The 21,530-nt window shown below is 39.4% G+C and overlaps 2 protein-coding genes across 16 annotated transcripts in view; both read left to right on the forward strand.

Annotated features, from left to right (window-relative positions):
* The window catches only part of LOC116336023 (protocadherin alpha-C2-like), a 188,698-nt gene extending 183,896 nt beyond the window's left edge, over window positions 1-4,802 (forward strand). For all 15 annotated transcript variants that reach the window (XM_039618150.1, XM_039618129.1, XM_039618104.1 and 12 more), the window contains exon 4: window positions 1,753-4,802. In XM_039618150.1, the coding sequence (XP_039474084.1) occupies window positions 1,753-2,060 (308 nt within the window). In that variant the 3' untranslated portion in view covers window positions 2,061-4,802. The remainder of the gene's footprint in view (window positions 1-1,752) is intronic.
* A 12,320-nt stretch (window positions 4,803-17,122) lies between these two features.
* On the forward strand, window positions 17,123-21,509 carry LOC116336077 (protocadherin gamma-A11-like). The gene is made up of 2 exons (XM_039598019.1): window positions 17,123-19,510; window positions 21,447-21,509. Exons 1-2 carry the CDS (start codon window positions 17,123-17,125, stop codon window positions 21,507-21,509), a joined length of 2,451 nt encoding a protein of 816 aa, XP_039453953.1.
* Window positions 21,510-21,530: the final 21 nt, after the last annotated feature.

Raw genomic sequence — 21,530 nt, forward strand, 5'->3', positions numbered from 1 at the left:
TGGGTGTATCACTCTTTCACTATAGCTGCTTTAATTCCTATCAATGTAATGTTTATGTGGGTTATTCGAATGTATTGAAACAGTTCCTCCAGTTCTGCCTTTGCTCACATCTACTGTTACATTCATAAAGTGAGAATTATGTTTTTATGTCTGAGGTTCTTTTTTAACTACACAAGCATACCGACATAATCAGAATTAAAAAGTTATATTTAGTGTATTTAAAAGTTTTCTGTCCCAGTGGCTTAGTATTACGTTTTCAACTGCAGATTAATGTTATGGTCCTGCAGGCCTCTCAGGTCTTACTTTGGTAAGACACATTTTTACCAAAGAACAACAATTTTCTTTCGCTGCCTCAGTTGAACCTCCCATGTGTTTGTGCATCTCTTCTGGCCTGTGCATTAGGCCTCTGTATTAGGCATTGAAAAGCCACAAAGCAAATTTAAATGTCAGGAAATTACCAAACAGTGAGTGCTGTTGAGTGCTTTCTGTAATAGTTATAGAACTGCCACAAAAACAAAGCCTTTCATGTCTGTATTTAGGCTGACATTTGACTTGAAATAAAAAAATGTAAGACATAGTGTGTAACATGAAAACTCAGTAGGTAATAAAAGAATAAGCTAATTTTGGAAGCTGGTATTCTTTTCTCTGGGTACTGCATGAGGTCACACTTCTTTTCCCAGACTCTGTTACTTTTGGTTGAATGGACCGTGTTCAGTTTATCTCCTCTTTGCAAAGAACACAGAAAAGGAGTCAGAGTAATATAAGGAATATGAAAAGCAAGTGTGGCAAGTAGGTCATTTCTGTGATGAAAGAACCAAAGTGACTGCTTTATGTTATCATATTCTGTGCAATAACAAAGTACCAACCAACTAAGTAAGGATGTGATCATGCATTGGAGCATGGTCAGGCTGGTTGTCCAGGCCTTTCAAAATACAGCTGTTTGTGACTGAATAATGGTGTGTTATGTCTGCATCCATTCATAAACATGCTTCCATTTGTTTAACTTCTTGTTCATCCTTACCATAAATGTCTCTCCTCTAACAGTGCAGTGTATAACCCAAGAGCTGGATGCAGCAGCTAATACATTATCTAATAAAAGTGAAATGTTTCTCCAAGGTAAATTCCTCTCACAGCTTCAGTTCAAGACCTTTCTCAGCTTTTAACATAGTAATTAAAGCCATATTAGCTTGGATAGGTAGGGAGATTTTAATTTACTGCCCACTTCATATTCTTTTTCTTTAAACCTCCCACAAAGTTCAACCACTTCCCACCTTTTATATCATGTCATGTCTATTGTTACCAATAATTATGTACTGATAAGATTTTTTTTCATTGACTGCTGTGGAGATCATTGACATTTAATTGCATTTCAACTTTTAACCTAGTAAATCTGATTAATGTATATGAATGCGAAGGACAGATTTTCCCTGTGCTTTTCATTTACTTTACAGTAGCAGACTACACAGTGATTGCCTCTTATAGGCATGCTCTATAAGCTCAAATGATTACTTTTATCTGATATCATTAAGAAATTAAGAATCAAAAATAGAAATCTGATGACATGAAAACATTTGAAGGACACAGAATAATGGAAAGGATGACCATAAAATACCACCATAATTTACCATGATTTATTTATTTATTTTTTTTGTAGCAAACCTATAGTGTGGTTGCACACAGCCACCACTGAGTCATTTCAAGAAAAAAAGAAATGTGATATAAACTATTATTCCATCTCTTATTTTCTTACAGATGGTGAAGGAGGAGAGGTTTCGCCCCCAATGGGTGCTGGCGTAGACAGCAACAGCTGGCACTTTCGCTATGGCCCCGGTGGTCCCGGTGCACCTCCACAACACCTAAAACCTGGAGAGGTTCCCCCAGAAGCTTTCATTATCCCTGGCTCCCCTGCCATAATATCTATCAGACAGAACCAAGGAGGAGAGGACGACAAGAGTGATTTCATTACCTTTGGAAAGAAAGAGGAGGCCAAGAAGAAGAAGAAGAAGAAGAAGGAAAAGAAAGACAAGAAGGATAAAGGAAAAGATGATGGAGATGAGTAGGAGAGAAGATAATTAAAACTACAAAGTGGAAAAGGGTGTTGTTAAAACAGAGGTATCAACTAAAGTCCACTGGGAAAAATACATTGTCAAAACTATTTCCTAATTTCACATTTTAATCATAATATTAATTAAAAAATCTCTCTCCTTTGTGAACCTGGCCTTTTCAAGAATTATTTTACCTTCAGTTCCTGATTGTGGTAAATTACTGATCTTGCCTTGATTGAACAAATAATGCAATACCTAATAAAATTATAGAGTTTTCCCCACACTCCTATGTGCCTACACACCCCAAGTCAACTCATGACATCCTTTCAACTCCTTTAACCCACTGGGCTTATTGGCACCTCTGTCTTACCCCATCCAAACTAGTGTATAAATCACTCCCTCTCTCTCTCTCAGAGGAGACGAGATGCTTTTACGAGAACAACTAAAAGCTGTGCCAGCAAAGGAAAAGAAGAAACATAAAAAAAAAAGACTGAGACAGATTTCAGCAGTCTGGAGCTGGACACACTCTACTTGTAAATATCATGGGCGAGAGTCACCTAAATTAAGGCTAACAAGAAACTGCTGCAGATTCCTCTGGTAATTACCAACAGTGTTTCCTGAGATCTCAATGAAACCACATGCACATACGCATGCTCACATATTCAAACATGCAAACACAAACTTATCAAGAAAAAGTGGACACAGAAAGCACTTGACACTAAGAGAGAGGGAGCAAAAAACAGCTGGCATAAAAGAAAAGTGCTTGAAACCAGACACTGCAAGCTTTTTGCCCTGCACAGTTGCCTATGAGGTGCACATCAACTCTCTCAGGATTGATGCAGCATGATTTGCAATCACTCTGTATTTGCTCACTGCATTGAAAGAACACATCTTCTATCAGAACCCCAACTGAGGAATGCAGAGAACACTGGAAAGATGGAGAGAAGACACCTCACATTCTCCTGAGTATCACCAAGGGGAGAGTCCAGCAGGGCTGGCACATGACTCCATGCTGAGTCAGTGGACTCTAATGAAAACTTTGAGTTCATCAGGAGAGTCTTTGATAACACCATCTTTCCTCCCCCCACTGCAGCAAAAGCCTAATGCTTTCTGCTTTGAATGTTTGGTAGCAACCAGTCCTTACCCAATACCTTGAGTTTACAAATGCTCACCTGCTTGTACTTGCCCCATGCTGCCAGGAGCCATCTTCTCCTGCCCAAACCGCCTTTTTTTGTGACAATGAAGTTTGTAAACATGTTATGTTTTCATTCATTTTCTGAAGAGATTCATTATAACATACTCTTTTCTTTTTTTTTTTCTTCATAGCTTTAAATGATTTTTGCTTGACATACCCATCACCGTTTATCCTCAAACACTGACCCTAACCCCCTGCCCAGGATCAGTCCTGGGAGTGGCCCGTTCTGAACATTGTGGTATGCTGCTGAGAGCAGCATGGAGTAATGTGGATGAGGCCTGGGGAAACCCAGTTGGGGAGAGGGGCTATGCCCTGAACTCTTGTCAGATGTTTCTTAAGTGCAAAACGGTTTAGCGCTTTTAACTTGTGAATAATACACTATGTGGTTCATTTCCTGTTTGTAGCCACTAATGAGAGGGGACCAGGTGGGATGAGGCTGATTACAGGGACCCTGGAGGACTGAGATAGAGTGAGGAGACAGGTGCCGTGGGCTGGCCCTCCCTCTCCATGTACAAGAGAAGTTCTCCAGCTGATTGTTCTCATATTAGCTTGTATGTACGCTGTAAATGTAGCGTAGACTAGATTGTCTCTACATTAGCAATTGAAACTTGATAAGAATATGGGCAACTAAGGACTCTGATCCCAGAGCTATATCCCACCAATCCTCTCTCAAGAGGTTTTGAAGTAGGGGCACACACACTAGCCTCAAGGTCTGCTTCTGTTGGTTCCCCTCCCCCTGCCTGTAACTTGTTGCCACATCTCCAGAGTTTTGCGGCTCAGTATGACGTCACTCCATTAAGTGGCTGCTGCATGTACTGCTCTAAGGAAACACATACTATATAGAGAAATATATATAAATAAATAGATAGATGGCTATGATTTTATTCTTTTGTATTATCATTTTTCTTCATTACTTGCACAGGAGATATTTGTATGTACTTCTGTCTCTGCCAAACATCGATGTACTAAAACCTTCACGCTCCACAGATGTTGTATGGCATCCACTAAACCTCTTTAGATATTTGTAAATGCTATAGTGTGATACCTTTCAACGCAAGTTTATTATTTTTTCTTTTACCAATGATAATTTTGTTTTGGAGAACAAACAAAGCAAGAAAAAATGAAAAAAAAAATCACTCTGTCTGGCTTTGACATGATGACCTAACTAACACTGTATTATTGTAACTGAAATATGTATGATCCTATGATGAGCTATCACTTCCCTTTCACTCTTAAAAAATAAAAAAGAGAAAAAAAATCCAGTGTAAAAAATAAAAGGATATATGTAGTGTATGCTTGTGTTTAGTGCGTGTTCATGCTGTCATTCTTTTCCAATGTATGGTGGTGAATTATGGTGGCTATGTGCTGTTCTGACTGGATCAGCCAAGATCTGTTGTAAAACCCTTTTTTGTACACCCTCTCATCAACTGTGACAGTGATGTAGTGAATTTCATTTACTTCATTTATTTTTTTGACTTTTTATTTTCCATAAATGGATACAGTGGTAATGTGTTTGGTTTATAAATCACTAATAAAATTTGCTTTATAAAAATACATGTGAATATATTGTCTTGTGTGTGTGAGAGAGAGAGATAGCTCTGTGCTTTTCCCCTGTTATTTGAAGGTCAATTAAACAGTGACCAAGTCTATTTCAGGTTTTTAGGGAAAAAAATAAATTTTTTTGGACCCAATTCATGTGCACTTTTAAAATACTACACCTATTTAAACGTTGCCTTTACAATTAGAAATTTTTGGCTCAGCAAGATAGAAAGCAAGTGCATCTCCTTACAGAGGGCAGGGCAAACAAAATATCTGCAGGCAGCTCTTCTCTGTCACACATGCTCACATCCTTCTTTCTCTGAACTGACATGCAGTCAGGTACAAAGACTCGTTCCCTGCAGAGATGAAAGACAAGCACATTGAGATACTTAGTTTGGGTGCCTAATTTCTCCTCATTAAAAGCTTGGTCACAGGTGATCCAAATGGTCCCATGTGAAAGTAAGCTTCCAGATGCATCATAATTTAAGAGAGTGGCTAAGTAGATTTGCTGTATCCCAGTGTGTGAGTTTGTCGAAACACCTACACAGTAGTGAGCCATTACTCATTCTGGCCTAGATAAAATGCAGCATTGATAATCAATACGTTTATCCAGTGTGTCAGGAAGTTCAATAGTTTCCTACTTTAGATTGTTTAAAAAAAATCAAATTTCCTACTTTGCTTTTATCTGTAGTCTTGGTTGAACAAAATATAAGACTTTTTCAATGCTGAGTTAATAGCCCAATACTAATGCTAATAAAGTCTCCTTCTTTTCAGTTTTCATCCAAAGAGGGGAGACTGTGATGAGAGAGGTTCAAGAGTTCATGTTTTTAAAAAAAATGCTTGCAAAGATGCAACATCCTTTTCTTTATTTCATTCTCTCCGGGAGACAGTTTCCATGGTTACGGCTATTTGGGGAATAGTCTCTATAGCAACAGCCTTATATACTTAGCAAGCACAGGAGGGTTGAAACAGCAGGGTGCCCTGGATGGGTGTGTCCTTTTATATGCCACAGACAGCATTTCACAAATGACTATAGCTACTGATTTGAAGACTCAATACAGTAACTCAAATTCCTTTTCTGACAGGAACAACAGATAAGAAAACACTTTAACCAAAAGACCTATGCCCACACATTCAAAATGCCTACAGTAACACATTCCCATGAGGATTTAGAAGATATGTTGTGGTATTTGTATATTTTAGCTCATTTGAGGTATACAAACAAATTAGCAAACAAAACAACTGGATTGGTTGCAGAAAAGTAGCCTGCAGTGTTTGGTCTGCAGAGCAGTGAATCTCTGGCTAATGAATATGGATATATATTATGACATAGCAAACAGAAAGAAGCACAACAGAGGGCCACTTGCTCACACTATTTACACACTGTACCTTTCAGACACAAATGTGAATGAATTAAAACACAACATAAACAAAGACAACACAATATTTTATAGGTCATGTAAGGAACTAATGGATGAAGGCCAGAACAAAAAAATGTCTATAACATAACAGAAAGGAAATGCCATATAAATGTGCACTTATCTGCAGTGACTCAGGAAAATCATCCTGTCAAGAAAGCAAAATTGAGTGACTTGAGTTAAGATGGTGAGATTAATGTGCGGAATAATTTTGGCCTGTGGCAAAAACAGAGCTACAAGTTATAACTTGGAAAGGCAGTGCCTCTGAGAAAGTGCAAAAGAGTTAAGGAAACTGGATTAGACAGTAGGTTGAGAATTAGGAAAAAAAATTTCAGCCTGATTAAGACAAATGATCTTGAAGGGCTTACTGGTAGCTGAAACATTTATAGCACCCAAGTTGCAATTTGTACTTAATAGGCTGAGTTTCTCACAGCATTTACCATACTTTAATTAAATGTATTTATCTTTCAGTCCTGCACCTTACATATGGCTCACATGCACAGACCACAAGTCGAAATCAATCATCCAGGGCCAGCACTGAATCCCATAAAAAGCATATAAACATTACATGAGCTCCCATCAGAAACTGTAGCGATTTGCAAGTGTAATAATGGGAAAAAATGCTTCAAAACAATAACTGATCCCCATCAGTCACAGGACGCAGACAATCATAGATCACATGATGGGCTAATATGCCAACAGCTCTATGTTCTGTACATTTGTGAGGGTAGGAGCCTGATTCACCTTCTAATAAAAACTAGCAAGAGTATATAATCAACATTACTGCTATATGCCAATTCATATGTGAAATATGTGCAGAACATAAACAGAACTGCTGGACTTCATTAACCATCATGCAGTGTGTGTAGAACGTCTCAGTGCTTGAGAAAGTCCAGCATGAAAGTGTTAATTTCACCTAAATGCATAGACTATTATATGTTGGCAATGTCAGACATTTCCAGAATTTTTTACAGTGAGGACATACAGTGAACACATATGAACACATAGTGGGGAAACACTACACGAATAGCCCACTGCACTTGCCACTTATTCATTAGTGTTGCATTCTTTTCATAGGCAAGAGTACTAAGTAAAAGGCGCCATCTACTGGTTAAAATATGACAGCACGTTTGACCACAATTCAACCAGACAGGTAAATAAAGCTAAGCATTTTTACATTATTTGAAATTTCACTCCTCTCATAATCAAAATTGGCATTCATTATGGAAAGATAATTGTTAGTATTTCTAACATTCATGCAACTGAAGGGTTTCAGTTCAGTTTTGATTTTAAATCATTATTTAAATTATTAACTTGCTGTTACCTTTTTCTTTCTTATTGAATAAAAAAATTCCCCCTAAAATGTGGTTGTTTTCTTTTGATCAATTTGCCATTTATTGTTAGTGTATTGTATGGATCAAACAAAAAAGATAAGCAAATAAACAAAAGAAAGAAAAGAGAAAATGTTTTAAGAAAAAGGTTGGGTCAAAATGCACATATTTAGTGTAAAATCAAGCACAATGTCTACTAATATAGATAATATAATTAATTTTAGGAATAGACATGCATGTTCCGTTTACTCCTTTCCATATAATTCCATTCCAATTTCCACATTTTACATGCAATAATATTTGGCTTACATTATCATGCATAGACCAGCTCTCTCTGGGTTTTTGAAATAATATCTAATCAGTAAGATTAATCAGTAAGATTAATCAAGGGCTATAATTTGTAAGGAGGGTTTAAGAAGGCTTTGTAGATATTTAAGACACTAATTCACATTTATGTTCCAGGATTGTTAGAAAGGTTTTTGGTAAATGTTGTGCTGAAAGGTTATCTGTTGCTTCAGTCATCCCAGAGCAAGCGGTTTTTATTTTGTTTTTTGTTTTTTTGTTTTTGTTTTGTGCATGCATCTGCCTCTCACTTCTGACCCATATACTTCCTTCTACTGCCAAGAAGCATGCACATTTCATAATTCTGCTATAGTGACAGTGGTACTTTGGCCAGCCCCAGATCTGTAACTCTCTTTTTCACTTTCAATCGTGATATAACATTTTTAACAATACTAACTTTCAGCCAAATAACTGACATTATATATATAGCACAATATACAGTGATGCAATTATAATCATAAAATGTCTCTATCGCCCACTGGTGTCTGGCTGCAGTATAGGTCATAAACCTCTCCTCGGATGGGACCGGGGACAAACTAAGATAAAAAAAAGTTCTCCTCAGATAGTTTTTTTTCTCCAAAGATGCTTACTTTCATTATCAGTAGTTCTCATCACGCTGATTTGTGTTTAAAGGATCTCCTTTCTTTCTCTCTCCACTGGGTCCAGAGGGCATCAGAGCTGACCCTCTGGATCACCCTGTTCAGTCTTTTTCTGTCTCAATCTCAGCCTGAAAGACCCCGACAAATAACTGCGTAATTGGTTCGAATACAGTGTAATTTAATGACCACATTGTTTTGAGGCAACATGGGCTAATTTGCTGAATTGTGATAATTTCCATAATACAAAAAAATTGAAATGCCTTGATAGAGTTATTGTTAAAAGTTTTCAAATGACTCATGAGTATAGGACTGTTTTTGATTTATATTTAGGATTTTATAGTGGATATATAGACTTAGAAATACTGTTTACATTTGAAGCAACCATGTGGTGAAATTTCTTATTTTGGCATTCAAAGGTCATTATGAATACAACAGTGCTATTCAGGAAATTTTGCACAGCCTGAGGGATTGATAGAGAAATGTAATAAAAACATAACTATGAGAAAGTGAATGAGCTGCTTTCTTTTTGTTTGTACTGAAGCTAAAATATCAAGTAATGAAGAGTGGATATGGTAGAAAAACTGGTACACTGAGTTTAACTCTAGTAAGCAATATGAAAGACAGTCACAGGGCATACTTGTGACATCCAGAAACAAGAACAGAAAAAAAAAAAAACACAACAGGTGAATTGGTCATATACTGCACAAACTGAAACTGCCATATGATACCAGAGAGGCTTACTGTCTGCTGTCCTTTGTTATAACCTTAAATACTGTTAAAGGGGAACTTGGGAAGTCTTGGGGAGTTCTATTTTCATAAAAAGCTACAAAAAATGAGTCATTGTTGGCTTGTAGAAGACTATAAATCTGAAAAAAACAAATCTGTCTGTGGGTGGACTTAGAAAGTGAGTAAGGTTGCCAGACTCATCTCTGCTTAAAACTTATGTAGCTGCTAACACCAGAATTTAAGATTCAAAAAATTTTTTTTTTTACCCTCAATAAGCAACATGAAGCAATAATTTTGAATAAAATGCAGTGAAATATTTAAAATCAAGGGTTTATTTATCCAAACACTTAATCTTTGGGGGAAATGTGTCTGGTATAAGCTAAATTTATATCAATCAAATAAATGTTATTTGATCAGATTCCATTAAATTTAACATTTTGCATTGTACTTGTGTAAATAATGCAGTCATAATGTAGATTTTAGTACACTTTTGTTTTAACTAAATATATATCTTCTTTATTTATTTAAATGAATTATTTTTATGATTTTGAATCCGTTCAAAGGAGGATACAAAAGTGAGCATAGAAAGGAGGCAAACAAAAAGGTTGTAACAAAAGGTTATTTCATTGAACTTATGGATGACAGAAAAAAGTCACAGAGGGGGAGAAGAATGAGTCCAAACAAGAGTCCAACGAAGGTGATTCAAACAGAAGAACAATGCAAATCCAAAAAGAGAACAGTTGGACAAAGACAGCGGCAGGAAGTAAAATGAGCTAAAACATCTCATATTTATTGAATTTATTTTTGCCTCCTCATTACCTCTTTCCTCCATCCTGTCACCCCAAAATTATTCTTAGTACACCCTGACAAACAATGACACACAGCTGAAATAGTCTTCATACTACTGCTTCTTTGTATTCAAAAGTAGTTTCAGTTATTTGACCTCAGATCAAAGTTTTCCCCTTCAATATTTGTCTGTATCTGTGTCTCTGTTAAAGCTGTAATCTCTCTCTCTCTCTCTATATATATATATATATATATATATATATATATATATATATATATATATATATATATATATATATATATATATATATATATATATATATATATATATATATATATGGGCTGGCCAAAGGAGGAGATAGAAGCCACTGACATAAAGACATGGAGGGTTTCACCCCAAGTCCAGCACCCTGAGGCTGTACGTTAAGCGGAAGGAAGGGGGCCGGGGACTGGTGAGTGTCAGCACCACAGTCCAGGATGAGACAATGAACATCCAAGAATACATTGGGAAGATGGCCCCAACTGACCGAGTGCTCAGTGAATACCTCAGGCAGCAGAAACCCAAGAAAGAGGAGGGAGACGAGGAACCATCATGGAAGGACAGGCCCCTGCACGGTATGTACCACCGGCAGATAGAGGAGGTGGCTGATATCCAGAAATCCTACCAGTGGCTGGACAAAGCTGGACTGAAAGACAGCACAGAGGCACTAATCATGGCAGCACAAGAACAAGCTCTGAGTACAAGATCCATAGAGGCTGGGGTCTATCACACCAGGCAAGACCCCAGGTGCAGGCTGTGTAAAGATGCCCTGAGACAATCCAGCACATAACAGCAGGGTGCAAGATGCTAGCAGGCAAGGCATACATGGAACGCCATAACCAAGTGGCCGGGCATAGTGTACAGGAACATCTGTGCCGAGTATAACCTGGAAGTCCCGAGGTCAAAATGGGAGATGCCCCCAAGGGTGGTGGAGAATGACCGAGCTAAGATCCTGTGGGACTTCCAGACACAGACGGACAAAATGGTGGTGGCTAACCAACCGGACATAGTGGTGGTAGACAAACAGGAGAAGACGGCCGTAGTGATCGATGTAGCGGTTCCGAATGACAGCAATATCAGGAAGAAGGAACACGAGAAGCTGGAGAAATACCAAGGGCTCAGAGAAGAGCTCGAGAGGATGTGGAGGGTGAAGGTAACGGTGGTCCCCGTGGTAATCGGAGCACTAGGTGCGGTGACTCCCAAGCTAGGCGAGTGGCTCCAGCAGATCCCGGGAACAACATCGGAGATCTCTGTCCAGAAGAGCGCAGTCCTGAGAACAGCTAAGATAGTGCGCAGGACCCTCAAGCTCCCAGGCCTCTGGTAGAGGACCCGAGCCTGAAGGATAAACCGCCCGTAGGGGCGTGCTGGGTGTTTTTTTTTAATCTATCTATCTATCTATCTATCTATCTATCTATCTATCTATCTATCTATCTATCTATCTATCCAGCAGCTCAGACCTGACCGAATCCTTTTTTCTCTTTAATATATGTTTCTCTGTTGTTTTGTGTTTATTGTTTTTGTTTTTCTGTTGTGGACTGCTGTCCCCCACGATGGAGCTCAGAATTCTATGGACAATGGTGTTCTTTATTACATTTTTTACAGCGTCTTTGTCCGGAGAGCGCATGGAGGTCCGACCTCCCATTGTTTACAGCAGCCCTCGGAGCCTCCGCTGCCATGCCTACCGCCGAGCAAGCTAACATCCCCCGCGAGGTGAGGAGGAAGAGACGCGGTACTCGGGCCGGGATCGGGCGTCGCAATAAAGTTAGGAGGTACCGGCCAGCGATTCCATCTATTATTGTGGGGAATGTGAGATCTCTCCCCAATAAAGTAGACGAACTGGCAGCCCTTACCCGACATCAGAGGAGCTACAGGGAGTGCAGTCTGATGTGCTTCACAGAGTCGTGGCTAACTGCGCTAACTCCGGACTCACACATAAACATGGATGGTTTTCATCTGATCCGGGCCGACAGAACAACAGAGAGTGGTAAGAAGAGAGGAGGGGGTCTGGCTGTGTTTGTGAACGATAGATGGTGTAACTCTGGGCATTTATCTATCAAAGAGACGCTATGCTGTAAGGACATTGAGCTGCTAGCGGTTAGCATGAGACCGTTCTATCTACCGCGAGAGTTTACACACGTGATTATGATAGCTGTGTATGTCCCACCCTCTGCTAGCGCTGCAGCAGCCTGTGAGGTCCTGCACACTGTAACCAGCAGACTCCAAACACAACACCCTCAGGCCCTTTTCCTGATCTCTGGGGACTTTAATCACATCTCCCTGTCCTCCACTCTCCCCACCTTCACCCAGTATGTTACCTGCCACACCATATACAATAAAACATTGGACTTATTGTATGCCAACACCAAGGAGGCATACAGCTCATCACCTCTTCCTCCCCTGGGGGGCTCAGATCACAATCTGGTTCATCTCCAGCCTGTGTATAAACCTCTAGTACACAGAGAACCAGTAGTGAAACGCACAGTAAGGAAATGGTCAGCAGAGACTGAAGAGGCCCTGAGGGACTGTTTCCGTTCTACTGTGTGGGACAACCTCTGCAGCCCCCTGGAGGATGACCTCAACAGCATCACAGACTGCATTACAGATTACATGAACTTCTGTGTGGACAACACCGTACCCATCAAAAAGGTACGTTGTTTTTCTAACAACAAGCCATGGATAAATCCTGAAATTAAGGCTCTCCTCAAGGAGAAGAAAAGAGTCTTTAGATCTGGAGACAAACAGGAGCTGAGAGTTGTCCAGAAGAAGCTGAAATGGAAGATAAGGCAGGGAAAGGAAAACTACAGGAGGAAGATGGAAGAGCAGCTGCAACAGGACAACATCAGAGGGGTTTGGAACAGCCTGAAGACAATCTCAGGACAAAAACCAACCCCCCATGCTGCAGGAGACTTGGGGTGGGTGAATGACCTAAATAAATATTTTAATAGGTTTGATCAACCACCCACCCCTCCCACAGCATCATCCCCCCTGCTGCAATCTCCTTCATCTTCAGGGACTGCCTGTCCTTCATCTCAGGACTTCACACCTCTCAGCTTCACACCTCCCAGCTCCCAGTCATTACACCCACCCCCGGCTTCTGTGGACTCCAACATACACACCCCTCCCCAAAATCCACTCTTTCTATCTCAGCACTTCAAGTGAGGAATGAGCTTCGCAAGATCAAGGTGCGGAAGGCTGCAGGTCCAGATGGCGTCAGCTCCAGGCTCCTGAGATGCTGCGCAGATGAACTGTGTAGCATCCTAGGTTATCTGTTCAACCTGAGCCTGTCACTGGGGAATGTACCACAGCTGTGGAAGACCTCCTGTGTGGTACCGGTACCAAAGACCTCCCATCCCAAGGACCTCAGCAGCTACAGGCCGGTAGCCCTGACATCCCATCTGATGAAGACCCTCGAGAGGTTGGTTCTAAACCATCTCCGCCCCCTGGTGAGGTCTTCATTGGATCCGCTGCAGTTTGCTTACCAGCCTGGCATCGGGTGGAGGACGCCATCATCTACCTCCTGCACCGAGCTCTGACTCACCTGGAGAAGCCTGGAAGCACTGTGAAGATCATGTTCTTTGATTTCTCCAGTGCTTTCAACACCATCCAGCCACGACTTCTGAGAGACAAGCTGGAGCTATCGGGAGTGGACCACCATATGTCCCAGTGGATACTGGACTACCTCACAGAATGTCCACAGTATGTGAGGTCACAGGGCTGTCTCTGACACGCTGGTCTGCAGTACGGGGGCCCCACAGGGAACTGTGCTGGCACCGTTCCTCTTCACCCTCTACACTGCAGACTTCTCCATCAACTCCCCACGCTGCCACCTACAGAAGTTCTCTGACGACTCTGCCATAGTTGGTCTCATCACAGGTGAGGACGACTCAGAGTACAGACAGTGGACTCTAGACTTTGTTGACTGGTGTCAGCAGAACCACCTGCTGATCAACGCCGGGAAAACCAAGGAGTTGGTGGTGGACTTCCGGAGACGCAGACCCACCACACTGACACCGGTGAACATCCAGGGAGTGGACATTGAGATAGTGGACTCTTATAGGTACCTGGGTGTTCACCTGAATAATAAACTGGACTGGAGCCACAACACTGATGCTCTTTACAGGAAGGGTCAGAGCAGACACTACCTGCTGAGGCGGCTGAGGTCATTTGGAGTACAGGGAGCGCTTTTAAAGACCTTCTATGACTCTGTAGTGGCATCTGTCATTTTTTACAGTGTGGTATGTTGGAGCAGCCGTTTATCGACAGCTGAGAGGAAGAGGTTGGATAAACTCATCAGGAAGGCCAGCTCTGTTCTGGGATGCACCCTGGACCCAGTGCAGGTGGTGGGAGACAGAAGGACTCTGGCCAAAATAACATCTCTGATGGACAGAGTCTCCCACCCCATGCATGGAAATGTTGCTGAACTGCAGAGCTCCTTCAGTGACAGACTGCTGCATCCTAGATGCATGAAGGAGCGTTTCCGCAGGTCCTTCCTCCCCGCAGCTGTCAGACTGTACAATCAGAACTGCTCCCAACAAACATAGATGTTTACATCTGTGCTGTAACTGCAATAAGTTAATTAACCGATTCGCACTACAACCTGGTTTGCCTCTTATCTGTAGTTATTTATATTTAATTTAATAACTGTACAGTACTCTCTGTATATAGTAACCATTGTCCTTAATGTAAATATGTAAGAAAAATTGTGTATGTTTCTGTTCTGTGTACTGTGTACTGTTTGTTTGTATATGTCTTTTTGGCTGCTGTTACAACCAAATTTCCCCTTGTGGGACAATTAAAGGATTATTCTATTCTATTCTATTCTATTCTATTCTATTCTATTCTATTCTATTCTATTCTATTCTATTCATCTATCCATCCATAAATAAATGTATGTATGGTATGTATGTATGTATGTATGTATGGTATGTGTGTGTGTACACACACACACACACACACACATACATACACATATATATATATATATATATATATATATATATATATATATATATATATATATATATATATATATATATATATATATATATATATATATATATATATATATATATATATATATATATATATATATATATATATATATATATATATATATATATATATATATATATATATATATATATATATATATATATATATATATATATATATATATATATATATATATATGTATATATATATATATATATATATATATATATATATATATATATATATATATATATATATATATATATATATATATATATATATATATATATATATATATATATATATATATATATATATATATATATATATATATATATATATATATATATATATATATATATATATATGTATATATATATATATATATATATATATATATATATATATATATATATATATATATATATATATATATATATATATATATATATATATATATATATATATATATATATATATATATATATATATATATATATATATATATATATATATATATATATATATATATATATATATATATATATATATATATATATATATATATATATATATATATATATATATATATATATATATATATATATATATATATATATATATATATATATATATATATATATATATATATATATATATATATATATATATATATATATATATATAAGGTAATGATGTTGCATTTTGTTTAATGGTTGTTGTCTCTACTCCTTTTTCATTGTCTGACTTTGTGGCTCCTTCTGCTCACATTTCTGGTGCAAGGTACCTAGAGAAGAGGAGAAGAGGGACAAGAGCAATCGAGAATGCAAAAAGTAAGAAATAAGAGAGGGGTAGATTGAAAGGTTAACCTAAATACTAAAGACAAAATAGTTACCATCACCCTTTAATTGAGTCCATAGTGCTATCTACTATTCAAAAGAATCTTCAGACTCTCCAAAGGCAATTTCAGTGCTGTCAGAGTTTTGTTTTCTGTTTTTAAATTTACTAGATGACAACTAGTATTTAGGGGAAGGAGGAAGAAGAAATGTTTTGGCGTGGTGAAGATGACATGGCATAGAAGCAGCTCAGAGAATTGTTTCACACACTGTTTTCTGTAGAGAGATAGAAAGAGAGAGAGAGAGAGAGAGAGCAAATCTCATTTCTCATTATGGAACCTGGGATTCTGTAACAGCTAAGGGCCCCAACTGGGACAAAGTGTGAATTCAGAAAAAGCAGTATTGATAATTTTATAGTGGAAGTGGCTCCCAGTGCTACTGGCTACTTGGCACTCTGCTGTCTCTGTCCATGGTGCTGAAACAACTAGGCACAATTTGTTCTTTTCTAAATTTGTTTTTATCTCTGATATTACTACTTCCACTCAGTTCTAGTACACAAGTCCTTTGCTGTTCCTGCTTGTAGTAATAATCGTGTAATATTTTAAATGTTCATTCAATCAAGTCCTGCAAACACTTTATTAAAAATGGAAATGGAGAAGTAGAATTCCTTAAGCACATCATGCATATCTTTTATCAGAAGAATTTTATTATAAATATATTACCTAGATTACATTTCAGGAACACAATATGATTTCATAGATTTCTCAAGAGTTAACACTTGTAACAAAATGATTCAAAGTGAGCACATTTTGCACATGATTGCCTCGGGATCTGTAATGAGTCAAACCTACGGAAAAGAGACAGCTGTAACCGTGGTGCTGAAACGTTTAGTTTTGTGCCATAATTAAGCCTTAATATTTGACACCATAATGTATGCGATGCTCATCAATGATGAAAAAGCATTCCGAGAAAGATTTGTTTTACGTATGATTAAAAAAAATATGGGTTTAGAGACTCTTCATATGATGACATGTAAGTGTAACTAGATAGAAACAACTCTTGGTGCCGCTGTGGGCTAGCACAAAAGCAGCACATTCATCTCCACCCACTATTACTGCATAAATATCAGTTATAGTTGTTCAGAGGAATCCGCTCGTTACACGAATTCTGTTTTGTTTCCATCCTTTAAGAAATCTTTAATTTTTTGGAATAACACTTTGTTTTTGTGGACTGCAATTTCTTCTTCTTCTTCTTGCGGGTCTTTTGTCCCATGATGGCAGACGGCAAAAGATTTCCGGCGGTAGACCCGATCTTCTGCTTTGCTTGCTTTATTGTAACACTGCAGCTCGCTTACGGAGATCTGAGCTATTCTTTTCCCGAGGAGATGAAACGAGACTCCGTGATTGGAAATATAGCTAAGGATCTCGGTTTTGATCTGATGACTTTATTTTCCCGGAAAGCTCGTGTTGATTTTGAGGGAACTCGTAAAAGCTACTGTAATATTAATCTGAGAACGGGGGATCTGATCACATCGGAGAGAATCGACAGAGAAAGCCTTTGTGCCAAGAAACCTTCATGTGTTGTGCAAGTGGATCTGGTGTTAGAAAATCCGTTAGAGCTTCATCGTGTAAGTCTTCATATACAAGACGTGAACGATAACTCGCCAAAATTCAAAAAGAATTTGATTGAGATGGAAATACACGAGTCGGCAGACAGAGGTAACCGCTTCTCAATAGAGCAGGCCCATGACGCAGATATAGGTCAAAATGCTGTGCAAAGGTACGAGCTTCAAAAGAACGACAACTTTATTCTGGCTGTTGACAGCAACAAGGTTGAACTCGTACTAGAAAATACTCTTGATAGAGAGAAACAAAGCGTGATGAATTTACTTCTCACAGCTTTGGACGGTGGATCTCCTCAGAGATCCGGTTCCGTAGTAATACGCGTCACTGTGCTGGATGCTAATGATAACGCCCCAGTGTTCAGCCAGGCCGTTTATAAAGCCAGTCTGCCTGAAAACTGTCCTTTAGATACAATAGTGATTAAAGTCAGTGCCACAGACGCAGACGAAAGACTGAACGGAGATGTAACATATGACTTAAGTCACGTGTCTGAGGATGATATAAATGTATTTTCTATTGATCCCAAAACGGGAGAAATTAAAGTAACTGCCATGATTGACTTTGAAGAAAGAAATTCTTTTGAAATGAGAGCAGAAGCGAAAGATGGTTTAGGTCTAACTTCTTACGCCAAAGTGTTAATAGATGTCACTGATGTAAATGATAATGCACCAGGGATATATGTAAAATCACTCACTAACCCCACAGCGGAGAACGTGCCAACTGGTACAGAGGTGGGCATCATTAATGTTCAGGACAGAGACTCTGGGAATAACGGGCAGGTCCGCTGTTCGATCCAACAGGGTGTCCCCTTTAAGTTGGTTCCTTCTATTAAAAACTATTATTCTCTGGTGACCACAGGACAACTGGACCGTGAACTAGTGTCTGATTACAACATTACAATCACTGCCACTGATGAGGGCTCTCCACCTCTGTCCTCCTCTAAAAGTGTTCAATTATCTGTAGCTGACATCAACGACAACTCACCTGTGTTTGATGAGCAGTCGTACAGCGCATATGTGAGTGAGAATAACAAACCGGGCTCCACTTTATGTTCCGTTAGTGCTCGAGACCCCGACTGGAGACAGAATGGTACAGTGGTGTATTCTCTGTTAGCTGGTGAGGTGAACGGTGCCCCGGTGTCATCCTACCTATCTGTGAACGGAGACACGGGTGTGATCCAAGCTGTGAGGTCGTTTGATTACGAACAGTTCAGGAGTTTCAAAGTCCACGTGATGGCCAGAGACAACGGTTCTCCTCCTCTCAGCAGCAACGTGACCGTGAGTGTGTTCATCTCAGATGTGAATGACAACTCTCCTCAGATCCTGTACCCATCCCCGGAGGGCAACTCCTTCATGACCGAGCTGGTCCCCAAAGCTGCACACGGAGGCTCTCTGGTGTCCAAAGTGATCGCGGTGGACGCGGACTCCGGACAGAACGCCTGGCTGTCCTATCAAATAGTCAAATCCACAGATCCGGGACTTTTTACCATTGGTGTCCACAGTGGAGAGATCAGGACACAGCGGGACATTTCTGAATCTGACAGCATGAAACAGAACCTTGTAGTGGCAGTGAAAGATAACGGACAGCCCTCTCTGTCTGCCACCTGTTCCATGTATTTACTTATTTCTGATAACTTGGCTGAGGTGCCAGAACTGAAGGATCTGTCTTATAATGAGAGCAATTCCAAACTGACCTCTTATCTGATCATCGCGCTGGTGTCTGTGTCCACGTTTTTTCTGACTTTCATTATCATCATCCTGGGATTAAGATTTTGTCGCAGGAGAAAGCCCAGACTGTTGTTTGATGGAGCAGTCGCCATCCCCAGCGGTTATCTTCCTCCTAATTACGCAGATGTTGATGGCACAGGAACTTTACGCAGCACTTACAATTATGATGCCTACCTGACCACAGGTTCTAGAACCAGTGACTTTAAGTTTGTGACATCATACAATGACAACACGCTGCCTGCTGACCAGACTCTGAAGAAAAGTCCATCAGACTTTGCTGATCCGTTTGAAGTTGTGGAGACATTTGAAGAGGTAGGGATGCTCAGAACTTTTCCATTTTACTTAAAGGTCTTTAATATTTCTCTGGCTACATTGTTCTTTCACGAATTACAATCGAAGAGGCATCGTTACACTGTCAATCGAAATTGTTTTTTGCAACACGAGAGTATGAAACAGTGTATTTAATGTTTATCCCTTAAATTCACTATTCCCACAATAGTTATGGCAGCAAAAAGTTGCCACCATCGCCAGCTCGGGAATTTCACCCAACGAAATAACTAAAAGCACCAGTAAGGCGCACAGGTTCATTCCACTAAAGATGTGGCAGGAGACAAGGTTCCGAAATTCGGAAATGCAATTTTAGTATTCTAAAACAAAGCAATACAACGCCCCCACCCCCCCAAAAAACAAAAAAACCCCAAAACAAAACAAAACTAGTTTTTAAATTTCTATACATTCAACCATGGGGGGTGGGGTGAATGCTTTAATGTAACTTTACACCAAGGAAATCCTATAATAGGCTACATTAACGTAACAACAGTTCTAGCGAAACAAATTAAACGATTCTTGGTGAAATAAATATAATTAGAACATTAACCTTACCTCAGATATGTACACAAACTTACATAAATTAAAATAAGGCCTCAATTAGGATGTCGAACACGGTCCCAGCTGAAGTGGCAGAGCGATGAGCAAAGCACCGCTGAATGCCGCTGACGCAAACAATACCAGTGAACAAATCATAACATAACAAAAAAGAAATAAAGCAGCATAAACGAGAACCAAAGAGAAGTACAAAACGGAGAAACACAACAGCGAGGCATCCCGAAGAGAGGCAGCAGCTTTAATATATGAAAAGTGACATATTACATTTAATAAATCGGCAATTTAAATTCAAAGCCGAACGCAGAGGAAAGGGCAGCTAATACATACCAGGCCCACTGAACTACTCCACCTAGACAGGAGAGGAGTGCTTCCCGACCCAGCAGCAACAGATAACACAACATGCCAGCAATTTCTACCTTGCAAACAGCTCGAGGCAGACAATAGTTTGTGTCCTAAACTACCAATATTGAGAAGAGCGCGATACATACCTCTTCTGTTGTATCATGCTCGCCTGGGGGGTGGGATGGTTAACTGTGGTTAACTTCACACCCTAGCACAAAAAGGAGACGCCACAAGTAAGAGGCTTCTGGACTGATGGAACATTTTTACAAGACCTCGCCATGTTTAATCGATGGTAAGGTCTTAGGAAGTGTAATTAAAAACGGGCTATTGTCTCTGTGTCAGCCCAGGCATGGTTTTCGCTTCATGACTATGAATGGACGAATTATTATTATTATTATTACTACTACATACTCTTGGAACAGTGGGCCCTAACAACATAAAATGTAAAAACAGCTCTGTGTGGCACTGAAAGGCTCTTCTGGTGTTCTCGCGCAGCCCCGTAGGAAAATGTATTTTTGTGTCTCGGCTATTCAGAATGCATTTCTGTCATATTAGTTATTTTCATATGTAACAAAATGTATAATGTATTGTAACTCATCCAAATGCCCTGACGCACTTTAGGATAACATGTTCTTTTACTGTTAAAAATGTACAGTGTTTATATACTCAAAGTTAAGTTGGCCCTCTCTTTTGGAGATTTAAACATTTTGCAATAATAATGTTTAGGAATACAGTTTATACAAAGTTTTACCTAGCAAAAGCAAAGGCAATATATGTATAAATTACAATCCACATCTCGTTTACACGGACAGGCATACGGTATACCTGTGAAGTGAAGACCTTCATCCCGTGCTTAGTCTATTATATTGCAGAAATCACACGGACGTTTTAAGCTGATAAGCACAGGTAATTTAAATATGATGAATTGCTGCCACAATCCGGATTTAAATTGTGAAAATATTTCAATGCGTTCTGGTGTGAAGATGATAAAGTAACTCGTGGTGTCGCCCTTGTCTAACAGAAAATAATCTCTCGCCACTCCACCCACTATTGCATCGAAATCAGTTGTAAAGTGTCTGGATAATCTGGTAAAATCCCGGATAGA

Source organism: Oreochromis aureus, linkage group 2 (genome assembly GCF_013358895.1).
Source record: "Oreochromis aureus strain Israel breed Guangdong linkage group 2, ZZ_aureus, whole genome shotgun sequence".
In the NCBI taxonomy this organism is placed as follows: domain Eukaryota; kingdom Metazoa; phylum Chordata; class Actinopteri; order Cichliformes; family Cichlidae; genus Oreochromis; species Oreochromis aureus.